The sequence below is a fragment of the Oncorhynchus gorbuscha genome, linkage group LG10 (genome assembly GCF_021184085.1).
Source record: "Oncorhynchus gorbuscha isolate QuinsamMale2020 ecotype Even-year linkage group LG10, OgorEven_v1.0, whole genome shotgun sequence".
NCBI lineage: Eukaryota > Metazoa > Chordata > Actinopteri > Salmoniformes > Salmonidae > Oncorhynchus > Oncorhynchus gorbuscha.
Genome location: NC_060182.1, coordinates 33,690,119 through 33,706,426, shown reverse-complemented (window position 1 = coordinate 33,706,426; position 16,308 = coordinate 33,690,119). Strand labels below are relative to the sequence as shown.

Below are 16,308 nucleotides of genomic sequence, written 5' to 3'. Positions count from 1 at the left end.
CCCCTTCGGGAAAGAGCGCAGGGAAAATGCAAAGAGCCCCGTCAGCCGCTCGAGAGGCACACTCTCCTGCGGGCCTTTGCTGAGCTCAGGCGAAACGTCTGAGCGCGCGACCCAAACTCATTATCCCACCATTGTATGGACGATGAGCTGTGCCATTGTCCTCAAATTCAACAACAAATTGTTTTGTCCTAGGCTATTATTTTAGGCATACTGGCCTACATAGAGGTAATAGTATGTACATGTATTATTTATGTTTCTGCTTTTGAAGCACTTTTAGATTGTTATGAAAAGCGCTGAAGTCGAATAAAAAGCAACCAGATAAATGACTTTGTGTAGAGGTGCTGACTAACGGTGAATAAACTGTAAGCTATCAAAATAAATAAAGAGAGTCCACATTCTATATATAAACTCCCAGTAATTTATTGGGTAAAACACCAATGTTTCGGCATCACTGCCTTCTTCAGTGTAATGTCATGAATGTTTGAACCAGATTATATAGACAAGCAGTGCAATTAGTGCCACCGATGTCAATAGTGAGGGTTGTGCCATAATTATTAAGTTGATGAGAATGAATTGAGGGAAACTTAAAAGACAATAGTTTACAGCATGTTGAGTACACTAGGCTATTATTATCATATGGCAAGATAATTAGATATTTGACATCATATTAGCATCAACATACATACATTTCATTGTTTCCAATTTCATTAAAATGTTTGGTTCCATGTAATATTTTGGTTCAACCATAATGCATAATAAACATCATCAAAAGGGGGAACATTGGGTGTAAACTAATAAACTGTAGAAAGAATATATTCATTTATCAGACTTATTGATTAAAAAAAAGGAGAATTGTTCATAAGAAGGGCCTGAGATCAAAGTCTATATTCAGACCACTAGAGTTCAATGTTTTTTTTTTATCCAGTAGGCCTCCCTCTGTAGTAGTAGGATCTCGATGTTACCTCCTCTCCTTGGTAGAGTAACATACTCAATACCTGTGTATTTGAGGGAGGAGTTGGCTAGCTTCAACAAAGTGAGCTGCTACGGAATAGTTTGTGTTCTTACATCTGATTGAGCTGCGGTGTTCAGCTATGTGTTGTTTAATTGTCTTTTTGTTTGTCCCACATAGGCTTTTCCACATGAACAGGTTATGAGATAGATTACTCACTTTGTCTTGCATGAGATGATACTCCTAACAGGGAGTTGTTGTTTTTTTTTTTACCTGTATGTGGGTGTCTGAAGAAGGATGTTTTTATAGTGCTATTGCACATGAGCCCATTTGGAATGGGTGTCAAGCACAGGAGGTTGGTGGCACCTTCATTTGTGAGGACGGGCTCGTGGTAATGGGTGGAGCAGAATTGGTGGAATGGTATCAAATACATTAAACACATGGTTTCCATGGTTTCCACATGTTTGATGTCATTCAATTTGCTCCATTCCAGATGTTATTATGAGCCGTCCTCCCCTCAGCAGCCTCCACTGGTGTAGAGTGTCTGAGTGGGCAGGTCAGATCTCACTAAGCTATCCCCAATATTGTTTTTCTTCTGAATATTCACAAAGGAAATGGACGAGTTCATTTAGGGCATGGGGAAGACAATTAAGGAGAAAACTCTTCAGATAGTGGTGCTAATGAGAGACCATACAGGCTGGTACTCAGGGTGTGGTGTGTTGCGGTCAAGGTCTCCACCTAGTGATGAAATACAGAAGTGGAACCAGGAAAACTGGGCAAGCTTTTTTCAACTACAGTAGGTGTAATTGATATACAACCATTACTATATAATACATGTTGAATATGTTGGGTATTGGAAAATAAACAACAGCGCTAAGCAAAACTTGGAATAACAACAAAAAAACACAAAACGCTTAGGCATTTCTTCGTGAAATGCCCTAATTGCCATGGTTTCCTGGTTTATTAAAGACTGTACGAACTCTGCGTACAAACATTTTGGCGTACAGACGTATTATTTGATTTGTAAATCATATTGATTGCGTTTAAACAATGCTGCGTCAGCCACATGTTTTACAAGTCAGCGCAGCTGCGCACGTGGGCAGGATCAATGGTGCCACAATTTGACACTGACAGCGAAACGCTAAGGAAGGAAGGTGAGCCATCTGTGATGTTTTCTTTATATGTTGACCGTCATTTTTTATGGAAAAGGATGTAGTTTAAATTGCTTTTGAAGAAATAAACAAAATCAGTCTGCTAAGTGGCATTTGAGGACAGGGGCGTCCAGTTATTGATCAGACATGGCTAGCAAGCAACTGTAGCTAGCCCAATATTTGACTAAAGGAGCCGAACATTAACGTACGTGTTCTTTTTAAAGGGCAAATTGGCTTTGGAAGCAAAAACAACCAAATGCATTATCTTTACGTGAATTTATTCTCAATTGCGGTACGGTTCTAGAAACATAACCCTCTACTTTCATATCACATCAAAATAATTTCACAAATGCAAAAGACACACTTCCTGTACAGTGTTTTAACGCAGTGACGGCATTTTTCAGTGACAACACATTTGTGGTGTCTGTCTTCCCTTTACACGCAGGTGTTCTGAGACCTAGATAACTAATTAGCACAGGTAGTCCACTCTGTCTTTCATCTTTACAAGCACTCAAACATGGAAATATGGCCATGTGGGAACCCTAACCCTATAAAGGTGTGTATCAATTTAACCTTTTGTTTTTTGAAAATGATTTATTGCTGATATGAAAGATAAGGTCCTTATGCTTCAAAAACTTAAGGCAAGCAATGCATGTTAATGTTCAGACCAATCGTTGTGGCTCTAGTCTTAAAAAACTTCCCCCTACAGAAGACTCCTTCTTCAATGACTTACACTACATGGCCAAAAGTGTGGACACCTGCTCATCGATTATCTAATTCCAAAATCATGGGCATTAATATGGAGTTGGTCACCCCTTTTCTGCTATAACAGCCTCCACTCTTCTGGGAAGGCATTCCACTATATGTTTGAATATTGCTGCGGGGACTTGCTTCCATTCAGCCACAAGAGCATTAGTGAGGCACTGATGTTTGGCGATATACCTGGCTCACAGTCAGCGTTCCAATTCATCCCAAAGGTGTTTGAGGTCAGGGCTCTGTGCAGGCCAGTCAAGTTCTTCCACACCAATCTCTACAAACCATTTCTGTATGGACCTCACTTTGTGAATTGGGGCATTATCATGCTGAAACACGAAAGGGCCTTCCCTAAACTGTTGCCACAAAGTTGGAAGCACAGAATCGTCTAGATCTAGAATGTAATTGTATGCTGTACTGTTAAGATGTCCCTTCTCTGCAACTAAGGGGCCTAGCCCAAACCCTGACGTTACAGTTGGCACTAAGCATTGGGGTGTTCTCCTAGCATCCATCGAGTCCAGACTTGTCTTATGGACTGTCAGATAGTAAAGAGTGATTCATCACTCCAGCGACTGCGTTTCCAATGCTCCAGAGTCCAATGGCAGCGAGCTTTACACCACTCCAGCCACCGCTTGGCATTGCACATGGTGATCTTAGGCTTTTGTGCAGCTGCTCGGCCATGGAAACCCATTTCATGAAGCTCCCGATGAACAGTTCTTGTGCTGACGTTGCTTCCAGAGGCAGTTTGGAACTCCGTAGGGTGTTGCAACAGAGGGCAGACATTTTTACATGCTTCAGAACTCGGTGTTCCCGTTCTGTTAGTTTGTGTGGCCTACCACTTCGCGGCTGATCCGTTGTTGCTCCGAGACGTTTCCACTTCACAATAACAGCACTTACAACTGACCAGGGCATCTCTAGCAGGGAAGACATTTGATGAACTGACTTGTTGGAAAGGTGGCACCCTATGGCGGTGCCACTTTGAAAGTCACTGACATCTTCAGTAAGGCCATTCTACTTCCAATGTTTGTCTATGGAGATGGCAAGGCTGTGTGCTCGATTTTATACACCTGTCAGCAATGGGTGTGTCTGAAATAGCCGAATCCACTAATTTGAAGGGGTGTTCACATACTTTTGTATATGTAATGGATCTGAGTCATGATCAAGGGCTAGCATAGCTGTTTTCACATAGTATAAGCACTTTGAAGCCGACGTTCGTGAGCAGTCATAGACTAACTGGGTTGGTTAGCAAGTTAGTTTTGTGGCATCTGCATAAAACATTTCGGCCCCGTTTCTGTATTTTGTCATTGATATTCTGTGACTAGCAATGTTGCTGTCGTTATAATAGGGCAACCCTCAAGAAGTCAATCGCTGGATCGTGTCTGTTTCTACCTGTCCTGTTATGACAGAGTAGCTAGCATCTGGAACACAAATGACATTACACTGTGCCCAATGCTGGCTTTCTTTGCCTCTGTAGCTAGATCCCGTGATCAATGCCGCTGTAGCTAGATCCCGTGATTAATGCCCCTGCAGCTAGATCCCGTGATCAATGCCGCTGTAGCTAGATCCCGTGATTAATGCCCCTGCAGCTAGATCCCGGTATCAATGCCGCTGCAGCGAGATCCCGGGATCAATGCCGCTGCAGCTAGATCCCGGGATCAATGCCGCTGCAGCGAGATCCCGGGATCAATGCCGCTGCAGCGAGATCCCGGGATCAATGCCGCTGCAGCGAGATCCCGGGATCAATGCCGCTGCAGCGAGATCCCGGGATCAATGCCGCTGCAGCGAGATCCCGGGATCAATGCCGCTGCAGCTAGATCCCGTGATCAATGCCGCTGCAGCTAGATCCCGTGATCAATGCCGCTGCAGCTAGATCCCGTGATCAATGCCGCTGTAGCGAGATCCCGTGATCAATGCCGCTGCAGCGAGATCCCGTGATCAATGCCGCTGCAGCTAGATCCCGTGATCAATGCCGCTGCAGCTAGATCCCGTGATCAATGCCCTGCAGCTGATCCCGTGATCAATGCCGCTGCAGCTAGATCCCGTGATCAATGCCGCTGTAGCGAGATCCCGTGATCAATGCCGCTGCAGCTAGATCCCGTGATCAATGCCGCTGCAGCTAGATCCCGTGATCAATGCCGCTGCAGCTAGATCCCGTGATCAATGCCGCTGCAGCTAGATCCCGTGATCAATGCCGCTGCAGCTAGATCCCGTGATCAATGCCGCTGTAGCTGGCAGTGTTCTGTACCACACACTCTGGAGGCTAAATTGAATTAGCCTTCATGTAGCTTACTCCCCTACCATTCTCTAATTTGCTGTGCTGTTTGTGTTGATAGGGATCTGATATCTGCCCTGGCGTCCTCTCTACCTTGAATGTTTGTGGAATGGCTGCAGTTTGGCAGCAGGTGTTGGCAGTGGACGCAAGGTAGGTCTCTAATATAAAGAACTGGTGGCACGACATGACCTCAGAGTACTGATACAAACAAGTCTACTGATAGAAATCTTGCATGGATTGCTGTCTAGGGATAGCCTGGTTAAACTAGACTGACTGCTGTTGAAACAATGGTGAGTGCAGTCGTTAGTCTGGTTAAACCAGGCTAGCCAAGGGCCTTGATTGTAGTAAAACTGCTGTCAGCATGTTTGTATTAGTGAATAGTAAACCTAATAATTATACATCAGTCCTCAGTTCAAGCAAAATGATCAAAAGGTACAAAGTGAGAAATTACCATTCCAAGATCATACTGTTTCTAATAACTGTTGTCTGTCTCTCTCACTACCCCTTCCCGTGGTCCCTTCACAGATACAATGCTTACCGCACACCTACGTTCCCACAGTTCCGCACGCAATACATCCGCCGGCGCAGCCAGCTGCTCAGGGAGAACGCCAAGTGTGGCTTTGAGCCGGGGCTGCGCAGGCGTTACGTGAGGCTGCGCAGCCAGCTGCTGGGCCTGCGCTACGGACCCCTGTCTGAGCAGAGCAGCTTCAGGGCCAGCAGTGTGCGCAGCTCCCGCACCACACTGGACCGCATGGAGGTTAGACTGAGACATGGGCAGAGTGAGCGCGAGACAGACAGAAAGAGAATACTGTCAATAAGCAGCTTGAACAGTCAAGATTAGACTGAGATGAGATGCCGACAAGGTAAATTGAGATGGAGGGAGAAAGACAAACGTAGGCAGTTTGGTGATGTAGGCAGGTTGAGAAGATGATTGTTTTTATATGGCCTGTAAGTTTCTCACTGCATGCACTTGCACTCACTCCATTAGGTCTGCTTGCTCTTTCTCCCACCCTCTTTCTTGACAGGACTTTGAGGAGGACCCCCGTGCTCAGGGGGCTCGTGGTCACCGTCGATCGGTGAGCAGAGGCTCCTACCAGTTACAGGCCCAGATGAACAGGGCAGTCTACGATGAGCGGTAACCCCAGCCACTCCTTACTGACCCCATTCATCCTTTAGTCTCTTTTCTTTTGAAACACTGTTTCATGTTTATAAGCACAGCATTTCATTGAGTGATGGTCAAATGTGTAATAAATGATTCTTCCTGATTGGAAATGTTGGTTTGTTTGTGCCTACAGACCCTCGGGTGCCTTGGTGCCAACCTCTGTGGCAGAGGCTAGCCGTGCCATGGCCGGGGACACCACTCTGAGCGAGAACTATGCTTTTGCTGGCATGCACCACATATTTGACCAACACGTGGATGCTGCAGGTGAGTGGAAATACATTTACATTTAAGTCATTTAGCAGACGCTCTTATCCAGAGCGACTTACAAATTGGTGCATTCACCTTATGACATCCAGTGGAACAGCCACTTTACAATAGTGCATCTAAATATTTTAAGGGGGAGGGGGTGAGAAGGATTACTTTATCCTATCCTAAGTATTCCTTAAAGAGGTGGGGTTTCAGGTGTCTCCGGAAGGTGGTGATTGACTCCGCTGTCCTGGCGTCGTGAGGGAGTTTGTTCCACCATTGGGGAGCCAGAGCAGCGAACAGTTTTGACTGGGCTGAGCGGGAACTGTACTTCCTCAGTGGTAGGGAGGCGAGCAGGCCAGAGGTGGATGAACGCAGTGCCCTTATTTGGGTGTAGGGCCTGATCAGAGCCTGGAGGTACTGAGGTGCCGTTCCCCTCACAGCTCCGTAGGCAAGCACCATGGTCTTGTAGCGGATGCGAGCTTCAACTGGAAGCCAGTGGAGAGAGCGGAGGAGCGGGGTGACGTGAGAGAACTTGGGAAGGTTGAACACTAGACGGGCTGCGGCGTTCTGGATGAGTTGTAGGGGTTTAATGGCACAGGCAGGGAGCCCAGCCAACAGCGAGTTGCAGTAATCCAGACGGGAGATGACAAGTGCCTGGATTAGGACCTGCGCCGCTTCCTGTGTGAGGCAGGGTCGTACTCTGCGGATGTTGTAGAGCATGAACCTACAGGAACGGGCCACTGCCTTGATGTTGGTTGAGAACGACAGGGTGCTGTCCAGGATCACACCAAGGTTCTTAGCGCTCTGGGAGGAGGACACAATGGAGTTGTCAACCGTGATGGCGAGATCATGGAACGGGCAGTCCTTCCCCGGGAGGAAGAGCAGCTCCGTCTTGCCGAAGTTCAGCTTGAGGTGGTGATCCGTCATCCACACTGATATGTCTGCCAGACATGCAGAGATGCGATTCACCACCTGGTCATCAGAAGGGGGAAAGGAGAAGATTAATTGTGTGTCGTCTGCATAGCAATGATAGGAGAGACCATGTGAGGTTATGACAGAGCCAAGTGACTTGGTGTATAGCGAGAATAGGAGAGGGCCTAGAACAGAGCCCTGGGGGACACCAGTGGTGAGAGCGCGTGGTGAGGAGACAGATTCTCGCCACGCCACCTGGTAGGAGCGACCTGTCAGGTAGGACGCAATCCAAGCGTGGGCCGCGCTGGAGATGCCCAACTCGGAGAGGGTGGAGAGGAGGATCTGATGGTTCACAGTATCGAAGGCAGCAGATAGGTCTAGAAGGATGAGAGCAGAGGAGAGAGAGTTAGCTTTAGCGGTGCGGAGCGCCTCCGTGATACAGAGAAGAGCAGTCTCAGTTGAATGACTAGTCTTGAAACCTGACTGATTTGGATCAAGAAGGTCATTCTGAGAGAGATAGCGGGAGAGCTGACCAAGGACGGCACGTTCAAGAGTTTTGGAGAGAAAAGAAAGAAGGGATACTGGTCTGTAGTTGTTAACATCGGAGGGATCGAGTGTATGTTTTTTCAGAAGGGGTGAAATGGCAGTATGTAATGGAAAGATATCCATATATATTTTTTTTAACCTTTTTTTTTTTAAAACTAGGCAAGTCAGTTAAGAACAAATTCTTATTTACAATGACGGCCTAGGAATAGTGGGTTAACTGCCTGTTCAGGGGCAGAACGACAGATTTGTACCTTGTCAGCTCAGGGGTTTGAACTTGCAACCTTCCGGTTACTAGTCCAACGCTCTAACCACTAGGCTACCCTGCCGCTCAATGCAAGTACCGACATATTTCTGTGTCTTATGTTTTATTGGGTTCCTTCTTCTCCTCTAGTTCCACGGCTGCAGTTTGCTAACGATGACAAGCACCTCCTAGCCTGCTGCTCATTGGACAGCACCCTGTCCATTATGACCCTGTTCTCGTCCCCGCCCAGTGTGAAGGTGATCCTGAAGGGTCACGCAGGTCCCGTCACCGACTTCGCTTGGTCCCTTAGCAACGACGTCATCGTGTCGACGTCAAAGGATGGGACGCTGCGTATTTGGAACACGGAGGACGGGAGGTGTATCCGTGAGGTCAGAGACCCTGAAGCCAGCGAACTGCTCTGCTGCACCTTCCAGCCCATGAACAACAACCTCACAGTGGTGAGTCATAGTAAAAGCGTTGTCTCTACAATGGTCAAACTCTCTTCCTTACGCTTCCTTCCTTACGATCTTTACCAATGCTCCCCCTGACCCCATGACCTCTGCTCTGTTCTCCAGGTGGGGAACAGTAAGCACCTCCTGCAGGTGGTAAACATCTCCACAGGGAAGAAGGTGAAGGGAGGTTCTAGTAAGCTGACAGGACGGGTGCTGTCTATGTCCTTTGATGCCCCTGGGAGGATCCTGTGGGCTGGGGATGACAGGGGCAGCATATTCTCCTTCCTGTTTGACATGGCCACAGGTGGACTGAGGAAAAACCTCCCTGCTTTTTATGAATAATTTGTATGAATTCATTTTATTTATAAAGCGCTTTATCAAAAACCCAAAGTACTAGGCCACAAGCATAGGAAAGTGTTGTGTGTGTGTCTAACAACTCTGAATTTCAACCCACAGGGAAGCTGACCAAAGCCAAGCGGCTGGTGGTGAGTGAGGGCAGTTCCATCTGCAGCATCTCTGCCCGCTCCTGGATCAGCAGAGAGGCCCGAGACCCATCCCTGCTTATCAATGCCTGTGTCAACAAACTGCTACTCTACAGGTCTCACACACACAGAGAGAGGCTCCATTAGTTATAATACAAACACTATGTAACTGTCGTAGTTTCATTAACTGCTGCATTTTGCACTGGAACGTGTATGTAATATCAGTGATACGTACTTGTATGCTATCGCATAAACAAGGAAGGCGTGATCCACTCTGTGCACTGCATGCAGAGTTTGACTGGTTCTGTGACCCTCATCTTTACAGGGTGGTGGATAATGAAGGTACTCTGCAGCTGAAGACGAGCTTCCCCATCGAGCACGGCTCCCAGCCCCTCCACAGCATCTTCTGCCCTCTCATGTCGTTCAGACAGGGTGCATGTGTTGGTATGAGCCTCACTCACACTGCCTTTACTCTCTGGTATAGATATTAGAGACAAAAGTGCGCCACACTTGGGGACATCAATTGTGTACTGGTTGTCAGTACATCAGCTCACTGAAGCCAAAGATGAAAATATTCATAGGTCATAACATTCAGTTATAACATAGTTATAGCATAGGACCGTTCACACCAGTATTCTCTCTCACTTGTCCCTTTTTGTTTCTCTTTTTCCTCCCCCTTTTCTCCTACCTTTTATTACAGTGACCGGCAGTGAGGACGCCTGTGTCTACTTCTTCGATGTGGAGCGCAACACTAAGGCCATAGTCAACAAGCTGCAGGGTCACGGTGGCCCAGTGCTGGACGTCAGCTTCAACTGTGACGAGAGTTTACTGGCCTCTGCTGATTCCACAGGCATGGTCATCATCTGGAGGCGGGAGCAGAAGTGATCAACCAATCACATCCTCTACTGTCCAACCATAAGCCAATGTAACTTTACTTCTAGAATGTTAAACACTGTACAAAATTAAATGAACACTGACAATGTGCAATGAGGTCGTCAAGGAATATGTGTGTTGTCTAGGTTTTAGTGGAGTTTGTAGGTTTTCAATGTAGAAAAGAGAGCACTGCTTCTCACTGAAGGACCTGAGAGGCTTTGCACGAGTCAAGATTAGGACACCTTAGTATAGAGCAGTAATGAAGCAGAATAAGGAAATATTCTAATTTACAGCCTTATTTATTCCTAATAAGTTCTGCATTTGCCTTCAAGCATTTCCCATGTTTATTGTTTGACTCTGATGTGTCAATAACCCATCCTAGAAATCAGTATTGACAATTCAGAATAACTACTGCATCAATAAAGACTGATCAATGATGAGACCTCAACGTTTTGTGAGCGTTTTGTATTTGCATTAGCCTGTGTTTTGCTGGTTGCAAATTACTATAATATATTTATGATATGCACATACAGAATAAAATAACCACTGTACATCACACAGAGAGTTGCTTGTTTTGTTGAATTGCTAGTGTTTATTACAATGTAGCCATGTGTAAAATGTTTTTGTTTTCCACGCTTGAGCTACAGTAGAAATGTATTGGTCATTTGGGCTTTCAATCTAAAATCGGATCCACCCAACCATTGGCTAGCGAGAGCTCCTTGGATTTTGGCGATAAAGTAAAGATAGAAGAATATTTAAAAGGTAAACTCCCAAATTCTAAATCAATTTTAAAATACATTTCATTAAGTTGATTAGCAAAATGGTGGTGCAACACAGTTTATGATATATTTGAAATTAGCCTAGCTAGCTTGTTAGCTGTACTTTGTTTGATTTTCATTAAACAGTAATGAATATAACTACCATCGCATTTAAATAGTTAGCAACCTAGCTATGCACATACAGATTGAAAACATAACTGAATGGACTCGTAATGATAGTTCCTGATCGGAGCGAGCCACGTGTTGCTTTTTGTGTAACTACAGAGTGCCTAGTTGCATGTAAAAGTGATTACGAGCCAGTTGGAGACTCTGTCGTCAAGAAGGGATTGTGTGATTGGATCTGGGGGTCAACAAGAGACAAGCGCACGACTTCGAAGTGTAGTACCTGTGTGACTTACAAGAGGACACTTCCTGGAAGGAAGAGAGCCAATCCAACGGGAGTACCGAAGTTTAGAACAAATTCTAACTATCAGTGATGGAAACAGTACCCAATTGTCAGACTTGAGTAAAAGTAAAGATACCTTAATAGATAATGACTCAAGTAAAAGTGAAAGTAACCTAGTAAAATACTACTTGGAAAAGTCAACAAGTATTTGGTTTTAAATATCGGGGGACCTGAGCCCTATGACCGTTCCCCAGGACTACCTGACATGATGACTCCTTGCTGTCTCAGCCTCCAGTATTTATGCTGCAGTAGTTTGTGTCGGGGGGCTAGGGTCAGTTTGTTATATCTGGAGTACTTCTCCTGTCCTATTCGGTGTCCTGTGTGAATCTAAGTGTGTGTTCTCTAATTCTCTCCTTCTTTCTTTCTCTCTCTCGGAGGACCTGAGCCCTAGGACCATGCCCCAGGACTACCTGACATGATGACTCCTTGCTGTCCCCAGTCCACCTGGCCATGCTGCTGCTCCAGTTTCAACTTTTCTGCCTTACTATTATTCGACCATGCTGGTCATTTATGAACATTTGAACATCTTGGCCATGTTCTGTTATAATCTCCACCCGGCACAGCCAGAAGAGGACTGGCCACCCCACATAGCCTGGTTCCTCTCTAGGTTTCTTCGTAGGTTTTGGCCTTTCTAGGGAGTTTTTCCTAGCCACCGTGCTTCTACACCTGCATTGCTTGCTGTTTGGGGTTTTAGGCTGGGTTTCTGTACAGCACTTTGAGATATCAGCTGATGTACGAAGGGCTATATAAATAAATTTGATTTGATTTGAAATATATTTAAGTATCAAAAGTAAATGTAATTGCTCAAATATACTTAAGTATTAAAAGTAAAATTATATATTATTTCAAATGTGTTATATTAAGCAAACCAGATATATATATATATTACACACAGATAGCCAAGGAGCACACTCTCAACACTCAGACAAAAATATAAATAGAGTAAAGTACATTTACCTCAAAAAACGACTTAAGTAGTACTTTAAAGTATTTTTAGTTATATACTTTACACCACTGCTAGCTAGGCTATGGTTTGATTTTGGTAGTTGGAGATTATATTGATCCAGCTTTAATTGATGTAATTTACAGTGCTGGTAATGTCTGACTGCCACTGAAAGCATCCATCTATAATTGAGCGAGAACTGCTTCCCTGTTCCAACCTCCCAGGCCTGTATATGTTTATGTGTCTTCCAGAGGGGTTGGGATAAATAGAAGTCACATTTCCGTTGGACCTTGTGTACACTTGGCCAAATAAAGTGATTTTAGGAGATGTCTACTTTGTCATAGGGGCACCAGAGTTCAGTCTGACTCCTTGTCAGTGGCTGTTTTTTTTTCCTAGGAGAGGGAGTTCTACCTGGTTAAATGGAAGGGTTACCCAGATCACATGAACACCTGGGAGCCGAGAAAAAAACCTGCGGTGTGTGGAGCTCCTACGTCAGTTCTGGGACAATGTCTTCCTGGAGCTGCAGAGACAGAAAAAGACTGGTCCCCGACCGGTTTGAACCAGAGCTCTCCTCTTACCTGGAGCACAGAGCCAGGCATAGGCAGACCCTGCAGAGGTGGGAGGCCCAGATCAACAGTGTCGGGGGCCTCACCAAACGCATCCTGGTCCTCAACCGTGTGGACCTGGAGGGCCCTGCAAAGAACTTTACCTACATCAACAGATACAAGGTGTGCAAGGACTCGTGTTTCACCAGTACTTTGTATCAACAACATATTTCAACTGTAGGGATGCTACCCTCTTTATCACTCAGTCTAGTATGTAGCAATACAGTACAAATATAAATATGTAGAATGAAATCAAAGATTTTCTCTCCTAAGTGGGTGAGGGCATTTCAGTGGCAGTGGGGTGCGAGTGCACCAGCTGTTTGGAGAACCCTGTGGGCGGTTGCTGCCCAGGGGTATCGGGCCATGGCTTTTCCTACGACGAGTATGGGCAGGTGAAGGTTAAGCCTGGGGAGCCCATCTATGAGTGCAACCAGACTGTCCCAACAGAGTGGTACAGAAAGAGATCCAGCATACCCTCTGCATCTTCAAAACAGACAACGGGCGTGGGTGGGGCGTACGCACCTCTAAGCATATCAAAAGACATTCCTTCATCATGGAGTATGTCGGAGAGGTAAGAAAAACAACTTGGATTATAGAGATTATTTGGTGCACAGTTTATAATATCACTGGCAGCTGTCACAGTTGACAATCAAACAACATACTACTAGTGGTTTTCATTATCTCATGCAGCACTGTGTGTATCCTGGCTGTATTACACTGCATGGTTGTTCTCTGTTGTGATTGGCTGTGTTGTGTTCCATCTAGATCATCACTACAGAGGAGGCAGAGAGGCGGGGTCAGGTCTATGACAGACAGGGAGCAACGTACCTATTTGACCTGGACTATGTTGAGGATGAGTACACTGTTGACGCTGCTCGCTACGGAAACCTCTCTCACATTAATGAATATGTCTGAATAGAGCTGGTGATAAGGTTAATGTAAGATTCAGAATACATTTAGGTTGTAGATATGTGATATCTTTAAACGGGTTGCTTTGGGCTTCCTGAGTGGCGCAGCATTCTAAGGCACTGCATCGCAGTGTTAGAGGCGTTACTACAGACCCGGGTTTATTCCCGGGCTGTGCCACAACCGTCCATGGCCGGGAGTCCCATAGGGCAGTGCACAATTAGCCCAGCGTCGTCCAGGTTAGGGAGGGGTTTGGCCGGGTGGCTTACTTGTCTCATCACGCTCTAGTGACTCCTTGTGGCGGGCCGGGCACTTGCAGGCTGACCCCGGTCGCTAGTTGAACAGTGTTTCCTCCGACACATTGGTGCGGCTGGCTTCCGGGTTAAGCTGGCGGGTGTTAAGGAGTGAGGTTAAGCATGTTTCGGAGGACGCCTGACTCCACCTTCGCCTCTCCCGAGCCCATTGGGGAGTTGCAACGATAAGACAAGATCGAAATTGGGGAGAGGGGGGGTTGATCCAATAGATGTGGAGAGAACTAAGATGGACTCCAATTTCAGTATGACTGAATCACCTAAAAAGGCACACATGTCTGGATCCCCGAAAAAGGCCCACATGTCTGGATCACCTAAAAAGGCCCACATGTCTGGATCACCTAAAAAGGGCCACATGTCTGGATCACTTAAAAATACCCACATGTCTGGATCACCTAAAATGGCCCACATGTCTGGATCACTTAAAAAGGCCCGCATGTCTGGATCACCTAAAATGGCCCACATGTCTGGATCACTTAAAAAGGCCCACATGTCTGGAACACTTAAAAAGGCCCACATGTCTGGATCACTTAAAAAGGCCCACATGTCTGGATCACTTAAAAAGACCCACATGTCTGGATCACTTAAAAAGGCCCACATGTCTGGATCACTTAAAAAGACCCACATGTCAGGATCACTTAAAAAGGCCCACATGTCTGGATCACCTAAAAAGTGTGTGCGCATGGAGTGCAAGTGTGAGAAGGACAATTGCAGGGGTTACTTGTTTTAGGGGCGCGACAAAGACTAATAATAAACTTGATTTTGTTCCAGTAGTGCCATCATGACAATAAAACTTTATTTCTGGCATTTTAAATGGACAATGTAAATATTTGGTGTGTTTTAATATTCAACCCTATTTCATCAAACACTATTCATTCAGGTTGGGACATTAAGTTTAATTTGTTTGTAACCTGTTTGCAGTTTTTCTTAAGAGTTTGGTTTTGTTTGGTTTTAATATACAACACTAGAATCAAATTGTGTGCCATATTTAAATAACATAAACACTGTCTCCCATGAGTGTACAGCGCCTTAAAAAAGTATTCATCCCCCTTGGCGTTTTCCCTATTTTGTTGCATTACAACCTGTAATTTAAACGGATTTCTATTTTTATTTCATGTAATGGACAGACACACAATAGTCTAAATTGGTGAAGTGAAATAGAAGGAATGGCGCTAAATACAGGGAAATTCTTGAGGGAAACCCGTTTCAGTCTTCCAAAGATTTGAGACTGGGAAAGAATTTCACCTTCCAGCAGGACAATGACACTAAGCATACTGCTGAAGCAACACTTAAGTGGTTTAAAGGGGAAAATTTTAAATGTCTTGGAATGGCCTAGTCAAAGCCCAGACCTCAATCCAATTGAGAATCTGTGGTATGACTTAAAGATTGCTGTACACCAGCGGAACCCATCCAACTTGAAAGAGCTGGAGCAGTTTGGCTTGAAGAATGGGCAACAATCCCAGTGGCTTGATGTGCCAAGCTTATACAGACATATCCCAAGAGACATGCAGCTGTAATTGCTGCAAAAGGTGGTTCTACAAAGCATTGACTTTGGGGGGGGGGTGAATAGTTATGCACTATTCTGTTATATGTCTGTTTTTTTTGTTCTATTTCTTGTTTGTTTCACAATAAAAAATATTTTGCATCTTCAAAGTGGTAGGCATGTTGTGTAAATCCAATGATACAAACCCCCCACAAAAATCTATTTTATTTCCAGGTTGTAAGGCAACAAAATAGGAAAAATGTCAAGGGGGAGAAACCTTTTCATTTGATGTAATTGTTTGCTGTACAATTTGTCTGTACTAAACTGGCGTGTTGAAAGTTGAAAGGTGTGTTTTTAATATGCATGAAAATGCAGGCTCTTCCAAGACCTTTTGGATTAGGAGCCGTTGATTAGTGATGGGGGTGGATCGATAGTTCCATATTGGGATATTATTTTTGCCGATATAAATCATATCGTTTTGATAATATTGCAACATTTTTTGCCCTAGTTGGCTGTACCTGTACCAAAATGCCAGCAGTTTCCCATCATAGCTTGTTCTCCCATCTTCTTTTTAGATAGGGAGCTAAAATGTTTTCAGCACTTTTATTTCCATGACTGATCAAAACTCGTTTTGCAATAAAATCACATCAATTCGCAATACATATAGAATCGTGAGAATCTCAATATCGTATTGGCATCTAAGTATATCATATCGTGAGGTCCCTGGCAATTCCCAGCCCTACCGTTGACAGAGGCAATTTAAAGAGCTTTCTTATGACTGCAATTCAATTGGC

General features: G+C 45.0%; 1 protein-coding gene and 1 pseudogene across 1 annotated transcript; both read left to right on the top strand.

Annotated features, from left to right (window-relative positions):
• The first annotated feature begins 2,015 nt into the window (after positions 1-2,015).
• On the top strand, positions 2,016-10,598 carry LOC124045923 (WD repeat-containing protein 13-like). Its single transcript, XM_046365738.1, has 11 exons — positions 2,016-2,103; positions 2,546-2,656; positions 5,187-5,275; positions 5,651-5,882; positions 6,151-6,260; positions 6,421-6,551; positions 8,386-8,693; positions 8,811-8,991; positions 9,144-9,285; positions 9,495-9,613; positions 9,870-10,598. Exons 2-11 carry the CDS (start codon positions 2,618-2,620, stop codon positions 10,052-10,054), a joined length of 1,536 nt encoding a protein of 511 aa, XP_046221694.1. The 5' UTR covers positions 2,016-2,103; positions 2,546-2,617; the 3' UTR covers positions 10,055-10,598.
• Positions 10,479-13,730, top strand: LOC124046875 (annotated as a pseudogene).
• Positions 13,731-16,308: the final 2,578 nt, after the last annotated feature.